At 34.0% G+C, this 22,685-nt stretch overlaps 1 protein-coding gene across 2 annotated transcripts in view; it reads left to right on the forward strand.

The window, feature by feature from the left end:
• Positions 1-22,685, forward strand: part of EPHA6 (EPH receptor A6) — an 867,849-nt gene that overhangs the window by 758,735 nt on the left and 86,429 nt on the right. For both annotated transcript variants that reach the window (XM_042998967.1, XM_042998968.1), the window contains one exon: positions 7,504-7,713. In XM_042998967.1, the coding sequence (XP_042854901.1) occupies positions 7,504-7,713 (210 nt within the window). The remainder of the gene's footprint in view (positions 1-7,503; positions 7,714-22,685) is intronic.

Here is a 22,685-nt window from a genome sequence, read left to right on the forward strand (position 1 = left end):
AAATAAAAGGCATCTAAATCATTAAAGAAAAAGTCAAACTGTCTCCATTTGCAGGTAACATGATATTATATACAGAAAACCCTAAAGACACCACCAAAAACCTGTTAGTGATAAATACAGTAAAGTTGCAGGATACAAAATCAATATACAAAAATTAGTTGCATTTCTATACACTAACAAAACACTGTCAGAGAAATGAAGAAAAACATCCCATTTACAATTTTATCGAAAAGGAATAAAACAATTAGGAATAAGTTTACCCACAGAAGTGAAAGATCTGTACACTGATAACTATAAAATACTGAAAAAAGAAATTGAAGATAACACCAAAAAATGGAAAATTATTCTGTACAGAATACTCATGGAGTGGAAGAAGTAATATCTTTAAAATGTCCATACTACCCAAAACAATCTACAGACTCATACAATCCGATCAAAATTCCAACGGCATTTTTCACAAAATTACAACAAATAATCCTAAAATTTGTATGGAACCATAAAAGAGCCCCAAAAGGCAAAGCAATCTTGAGAAAAAGAACAAAGCTGGAGGCATCACATTTCCTAATTTCAAGCTATATTACAAAGGTCTAGTAATAAAAACAGTATGATGCTGGCATAAAAACAGACACATAGATCAATGGAACAGAATTGAGAGCCCAGAAATAAACCAATGCAAATATGGTCAATTAATTTATGAAAAAGAGCTAAGAAAAAACAATGGGAAATTACAAGTCTCTTCAACAAATGGTGCTAGGAAAACTGGACAGCCACGTTCAAAAGAATGAAACTGAACCCCTATATTATGCCATACACAAAGATTAACTCAAAATGGACTAAAAACTTGAACATAAGACCTGAAACCATAAAACTCCTAGAAGAAAACATAGAGGATAAGTCCCTTGACTTTGGTCTTGGCAGTGATTTTTTGGATTGACCCCAAAAGCAAAGACAACAAAAGTAAAATAGACAAATGGGACTACACCAAACTAAAAAGTTTCTGCACATCAAAAGAAACTATCAACAAAATGAAAAGGTAACCTCTGGAATGGGAGAAAGCATTTGTCAATCGTATATTCAACAAGGGGTTAATACCCAAGTATACAAGGAACTCATACAACTCAACAGTAAACAAACAAACAAATAACCCGATTTTTAAAATGGGCAAAGGACCCAAATAGACATTTTTCCAAAGAAGATATACAAATAGCCAACAGGTAGATGAAAAGATGGTTAACATCACTAATCATCAGGGAAATGCAAATCAAAACCACAATGAGATATTACTTCACATCTCTAAGGATGGCTATTATCAAGAAGATAAAAATAAAAATGCTGACAAGGATATGAAGATGGGGAACCATTGTACATTGTTGGTTGGAATGTAAATGGGTGCAGAAAATCTGGAAAACAGTATAGAGGGTCCTCAAGAAATTAGAAATAGAACTATCATATGATCCAACATTCCACTTTTGGGAATATATCCAAAGGAAATTAAACCATTATCTCTAAGAGATATCTGCACTCCCATGTTCATTGCAACATTATTCACAACAGCCAAGATATGGAAATAATCTAAGACCTAAGTGTCTGTTGATGGATGAATGAATTAAGAAAACCTGGAAAAGATATAATGGAATATTAATCAGCCTTTAAATAAAAGGAAATCCTGCCATTTACCACAACATGGGTAAACCTGAAAGATACTGTGCTAAGTGAAATAAGTCAGACAGAGAAAGACAAATATTTCTGGCATCACTTATATGTGGAAAATAATAATAATAATAATAATAATAATAATAATAACAGTAATAAATAAAACTTATAGAAACAGAGAGTGGAAAAGTGGTTGCCAAGGGTGGGGGAAGTAGGGGAAATAGGGTGGTTTGTAAAAGGATGCACACATTCTGTTAGAGTAAGTCCTGAGGATCTAACATATAACAAACATAGTGACTATCATTGATAACACTGCATAGTATAATTGATGTTTGCTAAAAAGAATAGAACTTAAGTGCCTTCATCTTAAAAAAAAGGAGGGATATATATGTATATATATATACATATGTATACACATATGTATATACATACATACACATATATATATATATGTAACCATATATATATATATATATAATCTTGTATGATAGCCAAAAAGTGGAAATAACTCTACTGTTTATCAACCAATCAACCGATAGAGGTACTAAAAAATGAATAGAATATTATACATCAGTAAAAATAATAAAATATTGAGTGAACCTTGAAAAATTATATTAAGTGAAAGAATACAAGTCACAAAAGACCACATGCTTTATGGTTACATTTAAAGGAAATACCCAGAATAGGCAAAACTATAGAGATAGAAAGTTGGTTAGTAGTTGTCTAGGGCTGGTGGGGGAAATTGGAGGAGATGGGGGATGGCTGCCAATGAGTATAAAATGTCTTTGGGGAATTATTATAAAGTTTTAAAGCTGATTATGGTGATAGTTACCCTAACTCTGTGAATACACTAAAAATGATAAATCTGCATAGTTTAAAAATATAAAATATATGGTATGTGAATCGTATTTCAATAAAGCTGTTAAAAAATAACTTGGAACAGGGGCGCCTGGTTGGCTCAGTCGGTTAAGCCTCCGACTTCAACTCAGGTCACGATCTCGTGGTCCGTGAGTTCGAGCCCCGCGTTGGGCTCTGGGCTGATGGCTCAGAGCCTGGAGCCTGCTTCTGATTCTGTGTCTCCCTCTCTCTCTGCCCCTCCCCCGTTCATGCTCTGTCTCTCTCTGTCTCAAAAATAAATAAACATTAAAAAAAATTAAAAAAAAATAACTTGGAACAAAAATATTAGCAAATCAAATCCAGCACTGTATAAAAGAATTACAGCCACAACCAAATGGGATTTACCCTGATGTGCAAGAATAGTTCAACTTTCAAAAATCAACTAATGTCATCTATCACATCAAATGACTAAAAAAGAAAAATCACATGATCACATAAATAGAAAAAGGTACTTGATAAAATCGAACACCAGTTTATGATTAAAAAAAAAAAACTTTCAGTAAACTGGAAATAGAAGGAAAGTTTTTAAATTTAATAAAAACTGTCTACAAAAAAAAACCTATAGTTATCATACTTAATGGTGAGAAACTTAGAGTTGTCCCACCAGGATCAGGAACAAGGCAAGTATGTCACTCTCACTACTCCTTTTGACTATCATACTGGAAGTAGTAGCTAATGTAAGAAGACAAGAAAAAGTGAGGAAAGTACACAGCTTAGGAAGGAAAAAATAAAACCATCCTTATTACAAATAACATATTGTCTATGTAGAAAATCTGAAAAAACCTTGCAATCTGCAAGGTTGAAGAATATGAAGTTAATAGACAATATATAAAAGTCAATTGCTTTCCTACATATCAGCAATGAACAAGTGGAATTTGAAATTAAAAACATATACCATTTACATTAGCACCCTCAAAATGAAAAACTTAGGTATAAATCTAACAAAATATGTGCAATATCTGTATGAGGAAAACCTTAACTCTGATTAACAAAATCAAAGAAGAACTAAACATATGGAGAGATATTCCATGTTAATGATTAAGGAAACTCAGCATTATTTAAATGTCACTTCTTTCCAACTTGATATATATTTTTAATGCAACCCAATAAAAATCCCAGTAAGTTATTTTGTGGACATCAACAAAGTGATCCTGAAGTTTATATGTAGAGGTAGAAGGCCTAGAATGGATAACACAATATCAAAAAAGAACAAACTCAAAGGACTGGTACTACCTGACTTCAAGACTTATAAACAATAATCCAGACATTGTGATATGGATGAAAGAATAGACAAACAGGCCAATGGAACAGAATAGAAAGTCTATAATAAACATAGTCAACTAGTCTTTGACAAAAGAGAAAAAGCAATACCATGGAGCAAAACTTGTCTTTTCAATAAGTGGTGCTGGAACAAATGGATATCCACATGCAAAAACTAAAAACAAACAAAAAGCAAAATCAACAACAAAAGAACTAAACACAGAATCTTACACCCTTCACAAAAATTAAGGCAAAATGTATCACAGACCTAAATGTAAAACACAAAATTATAATAATGCTAGAAGAGAACATAGAAAAACTTAGATGATATTGGATATGGCAAACACTTTTTAGATACAACTACAATGACACAATCCAAGAAAAAAATAATTGATGAGCTGGACTTCATTAAAATTTAAAACTTATGCTCTGCAACAGATGATGTTAAGAGAATGAGAAGACAAGCCACAGACTGGGAGAAAACATTTGCAAAAGACACATCTGATAAAGGACTTGACTAAAATATACAAAAACTCTTAAAATTCAACAACAAGAAAACAAGCCATTTTAAAAATGGACCAAATGCCTTAACAGTAACGGCACCAAAGGTATACAGATGGCATATAAGCTTATGAAAGGATGCTTCACACTGTATGTCATCAGGAAAATGCAAACTGAAATAATGAGGTACCACTATGCACCTATTAGAATGGCCCAAACTGGTAACACTGACACTAAATGTTGGTAAGGATGTGAAGCAATGCATTCATTGCTGGTAGGAATGCAAAACGGTACAGCCATTTTGGAAGATAGCTTTGGGGTCTCCTAACAAAACTAAACATATTCTTACTGTATGATCCAGCTGTCACCCTCCCTGGCACTTAACCAAAGGAGTTTAAAGCTTACATCCACATAAAAGCCTGCAACTATAAACATGCTATGAACACAGATGTTTATAGCAGCTTTATTTATAATCGCCAAAACTTGGAAGCAATGAAGATGTCCTTCGTAAGTGAATGGATAAATGAAACTGTTACGCATCCAGACAAAGGAATTTTATTCAGCACTAAAAAGAATAGAGCCATCAAGCCATGAAAAACATGGAAGAATCTTAAATGCATATTATGAAGTGAAAGAAACCTATCTGCAAAGACTGCCTACTGTGTGATTCCACTATATGACATTCTAGAAAAAGCAAAACTATGAAGAAAGTAAAAGATCAGTGGTAGCCAAGGTTTGGAGATGGGGGAGGGAGGAGTGGTGGTGTTGGTGAATAGATGAAGCACAGAGGATTTTTAAGATAGTGGAAATACTCTGTATGAAACTATAATGTGTTTATGTCTTTATAAGTTTGTCCAAACCCATAGAATGTAGAACACAAAGAAAGGACCCTAAGGCAAACCATGCATTTTGGATGATCATGATGTATCAATATAGGTTCATCAATTGTATCAAATGTACCATTCTGGTGGGGAATGATTTGGGGGGAAGTTATGCATATGCATGTGCAAAGGGCAGAAGATATATAGGAAATCTCTGTCTCTTCCTCTTAATTTTGCTGTGAACCTAAAAGTGCTCTAAAAAAGTAGCCTTTTTTTTTTAAAAGAAATAACTTGGTGCTTTGTGTCACTCTCAGAAAAGATAGGAAATTAAATTTCAACCTGGTATTAAATAAATTATTTCTTTTTATGATGTAAGGGTGTATGTTGCCCATTGATTTTTCAGGAAAGTAAGAGGAGAATTTCTGATATTAAATTAAATATTTATATTAAATATTAATTTATATTAAAATTATAAGAAATACATGTAATTGTAGTACTGTAAGGTTTTATGAAATAATAACTATTAAATTAAGTCAGGGGCTGTGCTATATGTTTTATATGTGATTCTCACTGCACCTCTGAGTTAGATTATTCTATTCTCATTGTAGAGATAAGAAAACTGAGGCATTCCTTAGTTTTCAGATGGTCCATTCACATTTCCTACCATGCAGAAATTCTACATTGATGAGAACTGTACCAGGCAACTTCATTTCTAATAGGTAAAAGAGCCACCTCTTTAAATGTAGTGTAATCCTTTCTAGGCTGAAAGAATTTATGCTTTGAATTCTATTCAGTGGCTTTGAGCGTCCTAATAGAGGAGAGGTAGGTAGTGTACATTATAGAAGAGGCAGATTTCATCTAATAGTGCACTGTCTAGGAAGATGGATTGGAAACATAAAGAGCTAATAACACCAAAGATTTTCCTTGCTAGGTTATCTTTTATACATTAATTATAAAGAAGGACCTGCTTAAATGGATACTCTTCCTACATAGACTGTTTCTTTTGAGAGTTCTTTTCCTTACTCTGCACTTGAGTTGGGAGATATTATCAGAGAGCTATCAGGAAGATGAGTTGATATAAAGACAAAGTTTATTTCATTTGTAGTATAAGCTTATTCATTTAAGTGACGAATGAATCCTCATTGTATAGGATACTGTGTCACTGTGATATGGTCAGATCATCCCTGTATTTAAATCCACATTATAGTTCTAAATCAGATATCCATTAAAACTTGTTTAACTTGGCAAATTTTAAGATAACTCTTATTTATGCATCTGTCTCTTACTAGATATTCATTTTAATAACATTCATAAATAAATGTCACCTAATATATAAAACCTACTTGGGAATTTTTCATGTTTCTCTATAACTCCTTTTAAGACAACTATCTCCAAATAACTTTGTAGAGCAATATGCGTTATTTTCCAAACTTAAAATATTTTTATTTTATTTTTCTCTAATTTCTAGAGTATTGTTTGTGTCTGGCCTTACTGAGGCACACATCTTACATGGATGACAATTAGATTCTTTTCCTTTTTAAAAAAGCATGTTTCAGAAGTAGATCCCTCAGTGCCCCTTACATTCCTGAAATCATTGTTGCACTATATGCTAACTAATTTGGATGTAAATTTTTTTTAAAAAGCATATGTTATTTTTAAATCAAATGAGAAGAAATAGCACAATCAAGGGATTGTCTGCTACATACCGGTGCTGTGCCTGGCTTGTTATTCATATGATTTTATTTAATCTTCCCACCTGGGCACTAAAATAGTCCTGATTTCAGTCAGTTGCCAACAACTTCCTTTCTATTTGCTCTATATAATGAAAGAATTGGAAAATCTCGTTATTTTTTGTTTGCATGTATTTTTTTTCTCTCTTTCCCATAGCTTCCCTAAACTTGTTTCTTGTTTAGGCAAACAAGTTTTCTTTTCCCTAGTAATCGTTTCTTACTCATATTTTGAGTTTATCACACAGCTTTTATGCAAACCAAGGGGTTTTGCAATCCTTCTGCCCACCCGAACTCACAACTATGGGAAGCAAATTCTATTCTCTGGGAGTCATTGCTGCTACCTAATTTGACTTCAGTCTCTCAAAGTTTTTGAAATCTTTCTTTCTAGAAGTTAATTTGGTTGGTTCTCTTTTATCCTTTGTTCTCCTTTGTCACTTCCAGCTAGACTTTTTCCTTTCTTTTAAATGTCAAACAAATTCTTACATTTCTTGATCAGCAAATTTGATGCTTATATTATTGGATCCAGTAAAATAAATTCAAGGGTTTTACTTAATGCTACACACATATGTACACACACATGCATGCACGCACACGTGCTACATTAAAATAAATCAATGTAAACAATTGTAATTATCTTTCAGAAACATGATGGCCATTTCACAGTCATCCAGTTGGTCGGTATGCTCCGAGGCATTGCATCAGGAATGAAGTATCTTTCTGATATGGGCTATGTTCATCGTGATCTAGCAGCTAGGAATATATTGGTCAACAGCAACTTAGTATGCAAAGTTTCCGATTTTGGTCTCTCCCGGGTACTGGAAGATGATCCAGAGGCTGCTTATACAACAACTGTAAGTTTGCATGTCCTTTTCCAATATATAAGTTGTTCACCTTTATTATTTTTAATGTTATAAGAATAATCCTTTTTGGCTTTCCTGATTTTCTACTCACACCTCTCATTTTCACAATTTAACATCATTATTTAATTGAGAAATAATTGCTTTATCTGAGTGCCTGGTTTAAAAACAAAAACAAAAACACCTTCTTATATTTAACTTTTTTTCTTTCATTGTACTGGACTTTAATATCATGCTTGAGTTCCATGTCATGACTGCCTTTACAACAAATCTTCCTTTTCCCAAGGCATTTTTGATGTTTAATAATTATTTCCTAAATGCAGTTCTATACAGGACAATGGTGAATCAATTAAGTCAGTGATAGTGAAGAAACAATGGTTATGAAATTACTTTTTTTTTTGCCCTCACAACAAATGTTATGGATTGATCTGATCATACTTAAAGATGAACAAGATAGGTTTCTCTAGAGATACATAAGTACCCTCTAAACTTTTTTCTGACTGATGCTTGGGAATTGTGCGAGCAAGAACAATAGGCTAAAACTTTAGAACCAAACTATCACTGTAGATTATATGATCTCAACTCAATTCATTAATAGTTTAAGCATTTCTGAATGCCCCAAAACCAGTTAATTCCACCAACCTTTTTGATTATTGTTTCAATGATTTCAGGCTCAAAGTCTTTCTTCAGCTATCTTAAACCTAATAATTTGTAAAACTATACTATATGTTGTTCTTTTTTAAACAAAACCTTCACCATTGACTTGGCAGTCACCTTCAATGAAAAGTAAGTCAGTAAAATTATTCAAGTTGTTTTTATCCTCTCCTCTTTTCTCTAACCTTACACATTATTTTAAAAGAGACAAATCCATTATTTAGTTCCCTTTTATCTCATTTTCTATGAGTTTTTTTGAAACATCAGTGTATTCAATTACTCCAGAAGGGATGCAAGTTTAATATTATGAATGAAACATATTATGCCCTTACCATATTTACAGTGTAAAATGCTCTATATCACCTTATTGATGATATTTTCATTATTTTCTAAGCAAAATGAATTAATCTCTTAGAGCCTGACATATAAGGTAGCAATATCTATTTATCTTTTAATTTGACCAAAAGCCTTCATAAAAATAAAAATCTATCATGTCTCAAAATAAATTGTTCATTTCAAAAACGAAGTATTTTCTTTTTTTTTTTCAAAAAAATTTTAATGTTTATTTTATGATTGAGGGAGACAGAGTGGGGGAGGGGCAGAGAGAGAGGGAGACACTGAAGCCAAAGCAGGCCCCAGGCTCTGAGCTGTCAGGATAGAACCACAAACTGTGAGATCATTACCTGAACCGAAGTCGGATACTTAACTGACTGAGCCAACCAGGTGCCCGAAAAGCAGTATTTTCAAACTCTATTTTCTAATTGGAAGATGTCATACATTTTTCTTTTTTTTCAAGGCTTTTCTCTTCTTTTTATTGATGTATAACTTGAAGCAACTTTTCAAGTTACAGAACAGTGTAGATAAGGTTTTTCTATTATGCATATTATTTTCAACCTTGGAGAATGGTGCTTAAAATTATTATATAAATACTATGCAATATATGAGGTGCCTGGGTGGCTCAGTCGGTTAAGCATCCGACTTTGGCTCAAGTCATGATCTCTTGGTCCATGAGTTCGAGCCCCATGTCAGGCTGTATACTGACAGCTTGGAGCCTGGAGCTTGCTTTGGATTCTATGTCTCCCTCTCTTTCTGCCCCTCCCCCCTCATGCTCTGTGTCTCTCTCTCAAAAATAATAAACATTAAAAATATTTTTAAAAATATTATGCAATATAATATTTATAAAAATTCCAACAAATGTGATCTACTAAAAGAACAAAATGATACAGGAAATAAAGAATAAAATAGGAAATAACTACTAGACTCTTTGTATGCCTATATGATATATTTGAAATCCTTATTAAATAATATTTTAACTACTTTTTAAAATGGGAAGCTCATAACTAAATTTAAGGCGCTAATAAAATTGGAAGGGTCCCCCAAATTTTGAAGCATATATAGGTTTTATTGTGTCAGATTTGAAATCCAGATTCCAAGCATGTTCTTCTGTCTTACATGATTTTAGAGACTGGAACAATGCTATTATAATTTAATCTGACTACAGAATTAAACATCAAGTTAGGTAACCAGAATATTAATTCTCCAAAAGTGCCTCTTAGAAGCTATAGATTATGTCTCAATTAAGAAATAAGTTGCTGAATTTAAGAGGTATCAGTTGAATGATAAATAATGTGATTCAGTACTTTTTATTGTTTTTAACGCCAGTTTAATGTACAGTGTTATATTAGTTTCATGTATACAATACAGTGATTCAACAATTCTGTACATTACTCAGGGCACATCACATAAGTGTACCCTTAATTGCCTTCATCTATTTCACCCATTCCCCCAGCCACCTCCCCTTTGACAACCACCAGTTTGTTCTCTATAGTTAAGACTCTGGTGTTGTTGTTGTTTTTTTTCTCTTTTCCTTTGTTTGTTTGCTTTGTTTCTTAAATTCCACATATGAGTGAAATCATATGGCATTTGTCTTTCTCTGACTGATTTATTTCACTTAGCATCATACCTTCTAGATTCATCATGTTGTTGCAAATGGCAAGATTTCCTTCTTTTTATGGCTGAGTAATATTCCATTGTCTGTATATACCACACCTTCTTTATCCATTCATCTACCATTGGACACTTGGGTTGCTTCTTGGCTATTTTAATTAATGCTGCAGTAAACACAGGGGTTCATATACCTTTTGAAATTAGTGTTTTAATATTCTTTGGGTAAATACCCATTAGTGAAATTACTGGATCATATGGTATTTCTATTTTTAATTTTTTGAGGAAACTCCATACTTTTCCCACCGTGGCTGCACCACTTGCATTCCCACCAACAGTACACAACGGTTCCTTTCTCTCCACATCCTTGCCAACACCTATTGTTGTGTATTTGTTTCTTGTGTATTTGATTTTAGTTGCTTTGATAGTTGTGAGGTGATCTTATTATGGTTTTGATTTGCATTTCCCTGATGATGACGTGTCTGTTGGCCATCTGTATATCTTCTTTGGAGAAATGTCTGTTCATGTCTTCTACTCATTTTTAATTGGATTATTTGAGGTTTTTTTTAGATGTTGAGTCCTTTAAGTTTTTTATATATTTTGAAAACTAACCCCTTGTCAGACATATCATTTGAAAATATCTTCTCCCACTCAGTAGGTTGTATTTTTGTTTTGTTGATTATTTCCTTTACTGTGCAGTAGCTTTTTATTTTGATATAGTCCCAATAGTTTAATTTTGCTTTTGTTTCCTTTGCCTTGGGAGACATATCTAGAAAAATGTTGCTGTGGCCAATGCCAAAGAATTATATCTGTGCTCTCTTCTAGTATTTTTATGGTTTCAGATCTCACATTTAAGTCTTTAAGCCATTTTAAGTTTATTTTGTGTATGGTGTAAGAAAATGGTCCAGGTTCACTCTTTTGCATGTAGCTTTTCAGGTTTTCCAACATCATTGTTGAAGGGATTGTGATTAAGGACTTTTTTTTTTAATCTCAGAAATACCTAACTCTTCAAAGGCTCCTGGAGTACGAAATACCATACTGATTACCTCACTTTATAATGAATATGACCATTTTCAAGTAAAACACTAGCATTCTTGCCTTCAAAGAGTTTACCCTTTTACAGGGTAGACTCATGCTTTCTTGTTATTCAGAGCATTAATTGTTGACATATAGGTCTAAAAAGAAATATGGAAGTACCAAAAAGCAGAATTCTGGAGAAGACTTTACAAAAAATTAAAATTTGAACCAAATGTTAAAAAATTTCACTAGGCAGATTGTTGGGGAATTGAGATAGAGGAAACAAAAAGAGGAAAAAGATATGGAAATTTGTGGAAGTGAATGGATGTGTTGATGGAAATGTGGACAGTTTAGAATGGAGAGGAGCAGTGGACAACCCAGGTTTCTTAGGAATAATTGTGAAGGTAGGTGGGTGGCACTTCAAAAATTTGAAGGTTTTCTATTAAAATTAAGAGAGACACTGATTTATTTAAATAGGGGAATAACAAAATACATATATGTCTTATGAGATTATTGACAACAGTGTGAAGGAAGGAAGGATTGAAGGACAGGGAGACTGGTTATAGGAAACAAGTTAAGGCATTATTGCTGTAGACCAGAAAGGCCATATGGCTTTAATTAGGGCAGTAGCAATTGGAATAAAGAGCAGAGTAGAGAATTGAAAATTATTATGATGATGATACAATTTACAAGACTCAGTAACTAATTAGATATGAATTATAAGGAGGAAGAAGGATTTAAAAATGACACCAATAATTCTAGATTGAACAACTAGTTGAATGGCGACAACATTAATCAAGACAGAGAATATTAGAGATGGCCGTTAACGGCATTAGATTACAAAGCAAAATTATAGTAAAGGGTCACAGGCACTCTGTTTCAAAGTCGTCAGGGTAATGTGAGATTGAGCATTGGCATTCTGTTGCAATTGCATGTCAAATTTTTAGGACTTTATATAAATTACTTAGTCCCCAAATTCTTTCTGTATTTCCTATTAAAAGGAATGAGATTCTTAGAAAACTTTACTGCCTAGTGAAGATATACCTAAACTCAAGCACATCCTGTATAATAAAATACAGGAGAAGGATGGTTATTTATATGAAGTTATTCTTTGTTTTATAAAAACATTTACATGAAAATAACTTTAAAGAGCATGCTCCATTGATACATTTTTTAAAATATGATTTTATTTTTTTAAGTGTTACCTGTATATAACTTTCATAGAATATATCTTTTACCTTAAATGATTTTTATTTTTTTCTCTTATATGTAACTATAATTGTTACTTCCTTATTATTTATAAATGTTTTTATAATCAACATCAGAAGTATTCGGAAAGGAAGGCTTGTGAAATGTTTTAAAAACAGGGGCAGCTGGGTGGTTCAGTCGGTTAGGCTGTGCAACTTCAGCTCAGGTCATGATCTCTCAGTTTGTGAGTTTGAGCCCTGCATCCATTGGGCTCTGTGCTGACAGCTCAGAGCCTGGAGCTTGTTTCAGATTCTGTGTCTCCCTCTCTCTCTGCCCTTCCCTCATTTGCGCGTGAGCACGCACGCGCGCACTCTCTCTCTCTCTTTCTCTTTCTCTCTGAAAAAAAACATTAAAATAAATTAAAATTTAAAAAAAACAGGAAGACATCATAGATGAGTATTTTTTTGTAATCTTCAGGAAAACAATTCTTGGAATATAAGTATGCTACATGGAAACTATCCCTTCCTAATCAAAATAGGAGCAGAATAAATAGACATTTTCCATTAAGATGACTTTACCAATTTAGAGAGCCACATACCACAGCAAAGAGCAGTAAGAACTGGTAAACAGACAGGCTGGAAAGATAGAGTGACCCGTGTGATTCCAGTACTGACCATAGCACTGAACTTACTGATCAGTATGTAGCAGATGAGCAGAATGGCCATTGGAGTCAGTGTGACCAGACCAGAAAGAGATGTGACAAGAGAGATTACTTTGCCAACAACTAGTAACAATTATTCTAGTGCCTTATTTAGAAGATATATACGTGTAAAAAAAAAGAAGAAGATATATACATGTAGTATATAAGACCATATTATCTACATTATAAAACACTAAAGTAAATAAAGGAATGAGAGTTATGACAAATACAAGTAGAAATTTTAGTATGTCTTCCTATAACTTAAGAATGTTTTGATGTTCTGCTTCAGATCTAAGACCTATTCATTCAGCATGTACTCCACGGAATTTATTATAGAGTTACCACATTCAAGGTCCTATTCCTTTGGAGAGCCAATAACCAAAAATCAAGGGATTCTTGAGCATGGATAAATGATAACACAGAGAGGGGAACAAGAGTAACCAAATAGAGTAAAACATAATAAAACCAATAAGTGTGCAGACACCAAGAAGGGGCAATGCAGAACTAAAGGTGCCAGTAGCAGTAGGAGAATTTCCTGGTAAGCCCTGTGCTAAAATACATCAAGCCTTTGCAAAGGGACCTTGAGAACTGATAATTTAATGAAAACCAAGAAATGTGCATGGGGGCTAAAGCTAGGACAAAAATGCCCAAAAATGGGATCTAGACAAGGACTGAGGCCTTTTGTTTACATGCCAACCTTACAAGGCACTTAGTAAGGAGAGATTGGCGAATGATTATGAACCCCACCTGACAATACATGTACAATTATTGATACATGGCTGACTTAATCATACAATATTTACTGAGTTTGAATTGTTCTCATTTGATTACATGGTTTTCTGTCTGTTTATAATTTAGATGCTAAGAAATCTCTTTTCTGAATCTTGACACACATTCACATGGACAATGTTTTATATCCAATTCCATGGGAGGGACTCTCTCTCATTGGAATATTGCTAAGCAACCAGTCTTAAACTTACCTTGAAAATGTTAAGACTCATTGTTCTCATTTATGGAAATGATGTCCTATTTACCTGAAAAGAACATTCAAAGATATATTATGGCTCACACTTACCTGTTTCAAGAGATAAATTTTATTTAAAATACAATGGCAGTCACTGTACAGATTTTTTCAACTATAATGATTACTTTTTTTATACTTTAAAGATCAAAACAAAATGGAAGAATTATTTTATCACCATATCTGCTAAAAATTCTAAAACTCTTTGATTCTAACTTTAAATTGTGTTCATTTTATGTTATCCACGGCAAACTTTGCTTTTTCCTTTGAGAGCAGCAATTCCATATGAGTATTATTTTCTTAGTGGAAATATGGACACTCACAACTGACAGCACATAATCTGCATAATCACAATTCTGTTAACATCTTAATTCTATTTACTTTGCTTTCATAAGACCTCTTCCAAGCTCCACCTCTTAACTTCCCCTCTTCTACATAAGGAATAAGAGAAGTCAACTCTATCAATCTAAAAAGTCATGGTCTATACCCAACATGGAGCTAATTATAGCAAATAATGGAGCAGCAGGAGGGGGACTTATTTACATGCCTATGCCAAAGTTGAGGGGAAATCTACACAAGCTTCCTCCTTTACCTAATTCAACTGCATATAAATTGGCTTGACTTTCTGAAGGGAATTTTTGAATGTTGAGATATGTCCACCTTTAAGAATAAATATTTTTAGTAAAGGTGAGATAAAAATTATTTTAGATCATTCACTATTCTGTCTTTAAGTACTTTAACATGAGTAATTAAGATTCACCTGGAGATTATGCTGAACCTGCTAATAAAACATACTCAGAATTTTCATTCATTTTCTGTATACTTTAAATTAAAAAGTTACAGTAAAAAGTTTTGCAGTAAAAAAATTTTTTAATATTTTTATTTAAAATCTTATAATATCTGGGGCACCAGTCGGTTAAGCCTTCAACTTCAGCTCAGGTCATGATCTCACTGTTTGAGAGTTCAAGCCCCGCGTCAGGCTCTGTGCTGACAGCTCAGAGCCTGGAGCCTGCTTCAGATTCTGTGTTTCCCACACTCTCTGCGCCTCCACTGCTCTCTCTCTCTCTCTCTCTCAAAAATAAATAAACATTAAAAATTTTTAAATCTTATATCTGATGCACTGAATAAAAGAACTCTCACTGAGAAATATTTCTAATTTCTTAGATTTTGAAAAATAAAACTTTATTTTTAGGTATCGTACTAGTGTTTCAAGTCACTGATGGTAGAGGTGACATTGTACTAAGATATAGCATTTGGTAAGATGCATGTTACACTAAGTCCACCTTAAATGAACCAGAAGAATAATTTTTTTTTTCAATTGCTCCTTCAGATTTAGCCAAGCTAAAAATGGAGGGGGTATGACTGTTTAAAGCACAAAGGCAGACTCTTGGAGTGCCTGGGTGGCTCAGTTGGTTGGGCGTCCGACTTCGGCTCAGGTCATGATCTCACAGTTCGTGGGTTCGAGCCCCGGGTTGGGCTCTATGCTGACAGCTCAGAGCCTGGAGCCTGCTTTGGATTCTGTGTCTCCCTCTCTCTCTGCTCCTCCCCCACTCATGCCCTGTCTCTCTCTCTGTCAAAAATAAATAAACATTAAAAAAATTAAAAAAAAACAAAGGCAGACTCTTATCTTAGGTGGATGACGATGAAGCCTAGTAGTCCCCAAAAGCTACATCTAATAGCATAAATAGAATATGAGGACAGGCACCTGCACAAAATTCACTGAAAAATTAAAGTAAGGGAAATGATAGTTTCTTCTAGGCAAATGTAAATTCAGCAGCCTAGGTGAATGTAAATACTTTTCATAAAGGGAAAAAGTAAGAAAAATAGCAATGTTATCAGAATGCTGTATGTGAAGATTTAAATAACTTATTTTTCAATAAAATGGTGGTGAACAAATAAATCTTGGAAGAATGAAAAACAATGAAATCCTGGTGAGAGGAACCAAATTCGTCACTAAGAAAGGAATTATACAGTTTGGGGAAAACAAAAGAATGACTCCTCACACACTATGATAGCACTCAGTCAAAATCAGTCTGATATATAGACCATTATAATGAGCTGAAGAGAAAGAAATCAATGTGTCATATTAGGTTTCCTAATTTCAAAGGAAAAATGTGCCCTTGAACCAGCAAGTATCTCATGGACTAATTCGTGAGAAGAAAATCTAATAGTTTTTATTCATCTTTGTCAATATAAACTTTCTGTAAAGGGAATTCTAATGATCTAATGTGTGGAAGCTGTATTCTCAGAAATGAACATCTCTGCACTCTGAGGCCAAATGCCAGAAAGCAAATCCACAACAGTGGGGACGAAAGGGCAACAAAGCTTTATACTAAACCAAAGAGAGCATGTGTTCAATGCAAAGCAAGAGTCCTCTTCAATAACTGTTCAAGAGGTGAACACTACACACACCAGCTTGGATCACAGACTCAGAGACCCAAACTCTTAACGGTAGTTGTCAGCACAGAACTTCTTTGAACTGTGCTACTTGAGTGAACTGATAACAGCAGATGTTGAGCATAATACGGACATGGGAATCAAAAGCAGATGAACATAAGAGAAGGGAAGCAAAATAACATAAAAACAGGGATGGAAGACAAAACATAGGAGACTCTTAAATACAGAGAACAAACTGAGGGTTGCCGGAGGGGCTGTGGGTGGGGGATGGGCTAAATGGGTAAGGGGCATTAAGGAAGACAGTTGTTGGGATGAGCACTGGATTTTACACATAGGGGATGAATCACTGGAATCTATTCCTGAAATCATTATTGCACATATGCTAACTAACTTGAATGTAAATTAAAAATCAATCAATCAATAAAATACCAGAGAAAATTAGTATCTAAAGAGCCATTTCCTGAAAAAGCTTCATTTCTGAAGCATAGGAAACAACAGTGTGTGATCATTACAGAGTTCTTTGTAGAAAAACAAATGAAAAAGATTTGAAGATTACCATCATACACAGAAGAGAAAAGTACTGAACAAACAGCTCTATCAGAAATCTGGAAGATAGAGAGGACCATCTAGCTAAGTCATACATCCCATTAAGAAGCCAAGCCATGCTTTGGGAAAATCTCCATTTGCCATTTGTGCAAATCATCTACAAAAACAAGCCCTTTGTCTTTCTAGAATGCATTTAAATTTTTTTTGTTGTTTTGTTTATTTATTTTTGAGAGACAGAGAGATAGAGCACGAGCAGAGGAGGGGCAGAGGAGGGGCAGAGAGAGAGGGAGACAGAATCTGAGGCAGGTTCCAGGCTCTGAGCTGTCAGTACAGTGCCCAACACGGGGCTTGAACTCATGGACTGCGAGATCATGACCTGAGCAGAAGTCGGAGGCTTAACCAATTAAGCCACCCAGGCGCCCCGGTCTAAAATGCATTTTAAAGAAAAGAAGCTAAGGCCTTAGACCTGGAAGGGCATTATTGAAGATGAGACCACTAAGAAACTTTCTGCTTAGTAGTCAAAGTTTGGTGTGTGACTTTCAGGTAATTTGTTTTATTTGTTAAAGTAATGAATTCCTTTAGATTTGTGTAAAACCCTGGAGAACAGATTTATCATTTACATTTTTGAAAGGATTTCCAGAACTTAAGACAATATGCTATTTAATAGCTGCTTTATTAATTGCTGATAACTAAACCAATAAGAAAAGGGTAGAAAATAACTGTAACATTTTTCCATAAAATTACATTTATTTCTTCTCTAACATCACTGTTAATCACAACCCATCAAATAAATAAGCCTAAAATAATCCTTAATGCATCAGAAAGAAATGAAAAAATTGTATTACAAAGCAACAAATGTAGCACATATTGAAGCATTTACAACAATGAGTCACAGAGGGAAAAATTCTGTTTTAAAGTCTGTGAACACATACTGTCAAAAGCTTTGAGCACAAAAGTATGCCTACAGCATAGATAAGATACAAGACAAATGGTTCATAAAATCACATAATACATAAAATTTTAATCCCTGCATCATCTGACACACATCCAGTCCTTCTAACCTAACTGGTAATCAATGAGGAATAATCAAATGCTGAAAAGTATTCAGCGTACACCTGATGATTAACCAAGAACCACCGCAAATACCAAGTGCTGTTTGTTTTTGTGTTGGCAACATCCAACACTGTCTAATTCAGAGTTAGTCTCCCTGCTCCCAGTGATTTTAGAACAAACCCAAACCAAATTGATTTACTGAGAAAGATCAATCAGCAGATGTTCAGCAAGCAGAAAGTACAGTGCTCACTGGCCCATCTTGCTTGTGCAAAAGAAGATGAAGTAAGACAATGAACACAAAGCTGCTGACTTCAAACCTAGAGCTTCAAAGATATCACCTGAAGAAACAGTCATTATTAATGCTTAATTGCGAGTTCCACTTCTGATGTTGAAATAATGCTTTTTGTTGTTGACAATAAAAATTGGAAAGAAGAACATTATAAATAAATGTGGGATAAATCACATCAAAGCTCTGTGGAAAAGCTTACTTATTCCCAGTATAAAAAGCTTCATGTCAATAGCAAAGAAATTGAAAAAGGTTATCAGTTATTAATACTGTCAGTAGTCAACCCTGCTAGCTGCCTATTAAACATCTCTTGTCATCTCTTTCTTGCTAACAAAATCTTTAAGTTTGGATGTTTGTAATGAGCTCAGATCTAATAAAATCATGATTTATATAAGCCAGTTATATTTATACCATTGTCCTCTGACACTTACATTTTACACTTTTGTCACTTAGAAGTAAAGGAAAGTGAGAAGCACAACTTCTAGAAAATTTTCTGGTCGAGGTCTATCTGAAATAATATTGACTAAAGAGATGTCTAATACTGGCCCTTACTTTCCTTTATTGCCTTGAATATATTTTGGAAAGACAGCACTTAGAGCTGTGACAGCCATCTTTCATACATGAAGCAACAAGCTGAAGGAGACAAACCCAAAGCTGAGGATGGCCAGGGAGGAAAATTCAAAAAAACCTAGTTCATGATGCAGGGATATAGTACAGTACTAGAGTATTTGACGACAGAGATCCTGGTTCTCTGATGAAATCATTGCACTTCTGTGTCAATACAACGATTTATAGTGTACAAGTGGAAACCACTTACTCCATATTTGCTTATAATTTAATTAAATGCCATATTTGCTTGAGTTCCTGAGAATTTCACATCTATAACTCTATGACTTGGAATCCAAAGACATTCTTATATAGTAATCAATAAATAGATGGGGTGCCTGACTAGCTCAGTTGGTTAAGTGACCGACTTCGGCTCAGGGCATGATCTCACTGTTTGTGAGTTCAAGCCCCACATCGGCCTCTGTGCTGACAGGTCAAAGCCTGGAGCCCACTTCCGATTCTGTGTCTCCCTCTGTCTTTGTCCCTTGTCTGCTTGCATTCTGTCTCTCCCCTTCAAAATCAATAAATACTAAAAATAAAAAAAAAATTATGTTATGAAAAAGTAAAAAATAAATAAATAGAAAACCTCCATATTCATAGAGGATATAAATGGAAAAATTCAAAATGAAAGTTTGAGTAAAATATCACCTTAGTCATACAAACTAACAAGACTAAGAAGACTGTAAATGTACAGTTAGTCTGAAGATGCAGTTATCATAATTTATTCATTTAACATATATTTCTTAATATTATTAAGCAACAAGTTGGATAATGGAACTAAAAGTGCTTAGAATCTGAGGAGAGAACAGACATTAAATATTCATGCTAGTGAATGTATTGTTAAAATCTGAGATTTATACAGCACATGTGTACTGAGTGCCAACTATGTGCCAGATACTGTTCTGGGCACTGGAGATATTCCAATAAACAAGCTTTTCTCGTGGAGTTTACAGTATTGAGCATGGTGGGAATAAAAATAATTGTTATATAAAAATAATAAAGTTATTTTTTTAACTGAATCTCAATCTCAGATAATGATAAATACTGGATATATAATATTTTTTTATTTTTTTATAATTATTTTTTAAATAAAAGGGAGTAGCTACCTTGGAAGGTATGTTCAGGAAGTACCTCTTTAATGAGATGGTATTTGAAATGAGACCTGAAAGTTATAAAGGTACACGCCAAGAAAAGATCTGAAGTCAAATGTTCTAATATAAAACAAATATAGATCCTAAGGTAAGGACAAGCTTGGCATATCTTAAGAGTAGGAATAAGTCCAGGATAGCTGACACATTGAGGGATTAGTAGGAAATGAGGACAGAGGGGCCAAATCCTGCAGAAACTCAAAGGTCATGGAAAGTAGATATTTTATTCTAATTGCAAAGGGAACTCATTGGAAGATTTTAAGCAGGTGATGACATAACAGAATTTGTGTTTTTAAGAGCTCACTCTGGCTGATATGTTGAGAATGAATTAATTGTAGAGGGTCAATGAGAGAGATAGCAAGGAGACTCATTCACCCCACCCTAGACAGGAAACAATGGCAGCTTGGTGGAAACTGGCAATAGAGAAAATAAAGAGTGGTGGGGAGATTTGGGACATCTTGTGTCAATAGCTTTGCCTAGATGTGTGTGTGTGTGTGTGTGTGTGTGTGTGTGTGTATGTGTATGTGTGTGTGTGTTTTAAACAAATGAGGAAGTTGAGGCCCAAAGAAATTAAGTGGTATGCACAGCTCACATGGTTCTTCCATTGGAAATGGTGTCATTTAACTATTGCAGTAATGACAATGTTAAGGGAGTGTCCCACAAATGAATCTTCCTCCTCCTCCTCTTCCAATACTTCCCTTTGAAAATTCTCTTCTATCATTTGCAAATTCCCTTCCATCTCTCACCTCTGAGTCCCATGCAAAAGGCAATAGATAGTAGTAGTTGAAAGTCTTGAAGATTGAGAAATAAAGAGATTGATCTCTTAGTCTTTGGTGATGTATATTTTGCTTACTGAACTTTTAAAATTATGCTGTGATGATAATTTACTTTTATGATAAAAGATATATATATATGTATGTATATATATGTGTGTGTATATATATATATACATATATATATATATATGTATATATATATAATACAAATAGAGAAATAGCTCCTAGCAGAGCTCCAAGATATCCTTCTGACCAGTATATATGACGTTTCACCTTGGTATTAATCAGTGACTAAAGAACACGTTTATGTAATTGTTTTAACGCAACTTCTCCAATCAAAAAGATGGCTCAAGGTCATTTCACTGTACTACATTTATTTTTATATGAAGGATAAGATTAAGGAAATGAACATTACCATTACTGATTTTTAAAATGGAATTCTGGGCAATAGTCCAAGAAACCTCAGATTCTTCCTCAGAATTTCAATTCAATACCTATCCCTCATTGTCACTCCATGGCCTACCATTAAGACCCACAGTCATCAACTTTTCCAAGCCCATAAACAATCATTAGGAGTGCTAGACAAAGCACTACAGACTCTTGGAGTCTGCTTTTAGAAGACATGAAATTGAATTTCAAACATTACAAAAATTTATTGGCATCCTTGTTAAGAAATAAATACTTTTTCTCGCATTTATTCATTTTGTCACCTGGCTACCCCTGCTTGGTTTATGCTAGCTTACTTACCAATCAGGGTTTCAAAGGACAAACATTTGCAGTCATGGCTCATTACAGGAAAGTAAAAGAAGGCTGCCGAAAAGGAGGCTGCAAAGAGTTTTCCCCAAACTCTCCCTTGGGCCTCTCTCTGCAAAGAATAGCTCTGAATGCATCCATGATCCATCAGTATTTTCATATATTCAGATCATGACTTGTTCAAATTAACATAAACACAGAAAGTTTCACTGTACCTAGTTTTGCCTCTTTAAACTTGCAATAAGAACAGGGTGTTATTATATGAAGCATGCACATTATTCAGTTGTTTAACCATGCTCTTAATCAGTGTATAATATGTGTCACAAATAGGCAGCTGCTAGATGAATTATACATAAAGATAATGTTTTCTAGATTACTCTTGCCTGTATATGTTGCATAATTTAGGTCTCAACAGATTCTGGTCCTTAATTCTCTTCTTTTTATAGAAACCGAATCATTACCTTTTTCTTTTTAGTGGTTCAAAGGTTTATTTTTCATATATGCTGTACAAGTAAAATCTCTTTAAGGGAAGGTAACATCTTTAATTTAAGTGTTTGTACCATTTATTTTTGCAAAAGCTGAGATTTCTTTTTTTTTTTTTGTCTTTAGAAAAATTTTCTGACTCTTGTACTAAAGTTACAAATACATTTGCTTTTAGAAATAATTGCTACTCAAAGGAGGACACAAATTCAATAGAACTAAATTGTGCTCTAATATAAAATAGTAACTAACAAAATCAAGGGGTACGCTGTGTCCCCTCATCTTCATGCCAACCTCCATGGAGTTTCATAAGCAAGACATTTCAATACCCCAACGTGTATATGGAATCATTAAGTAATGGAGAAAACAAACATTACAGACATAATATGGTTAAAAA

The sequence above is a fragment of the Panthera tigris genome, chromosome C2 (assembly GCF_018350195.1).
Source record: "Panthera tigris isolate Pti1 chromosome C2, P.tigris_Pti1_mat1.1, whole genome shotgun sequence".
In the NCBI taxonomy this organism is placed as follows: domain Eukaryota; kingdom Metazoa; phylum Chordata; class Mammalia; order Carnivora; family Felidae; genus Panthera; species Panthera tigris.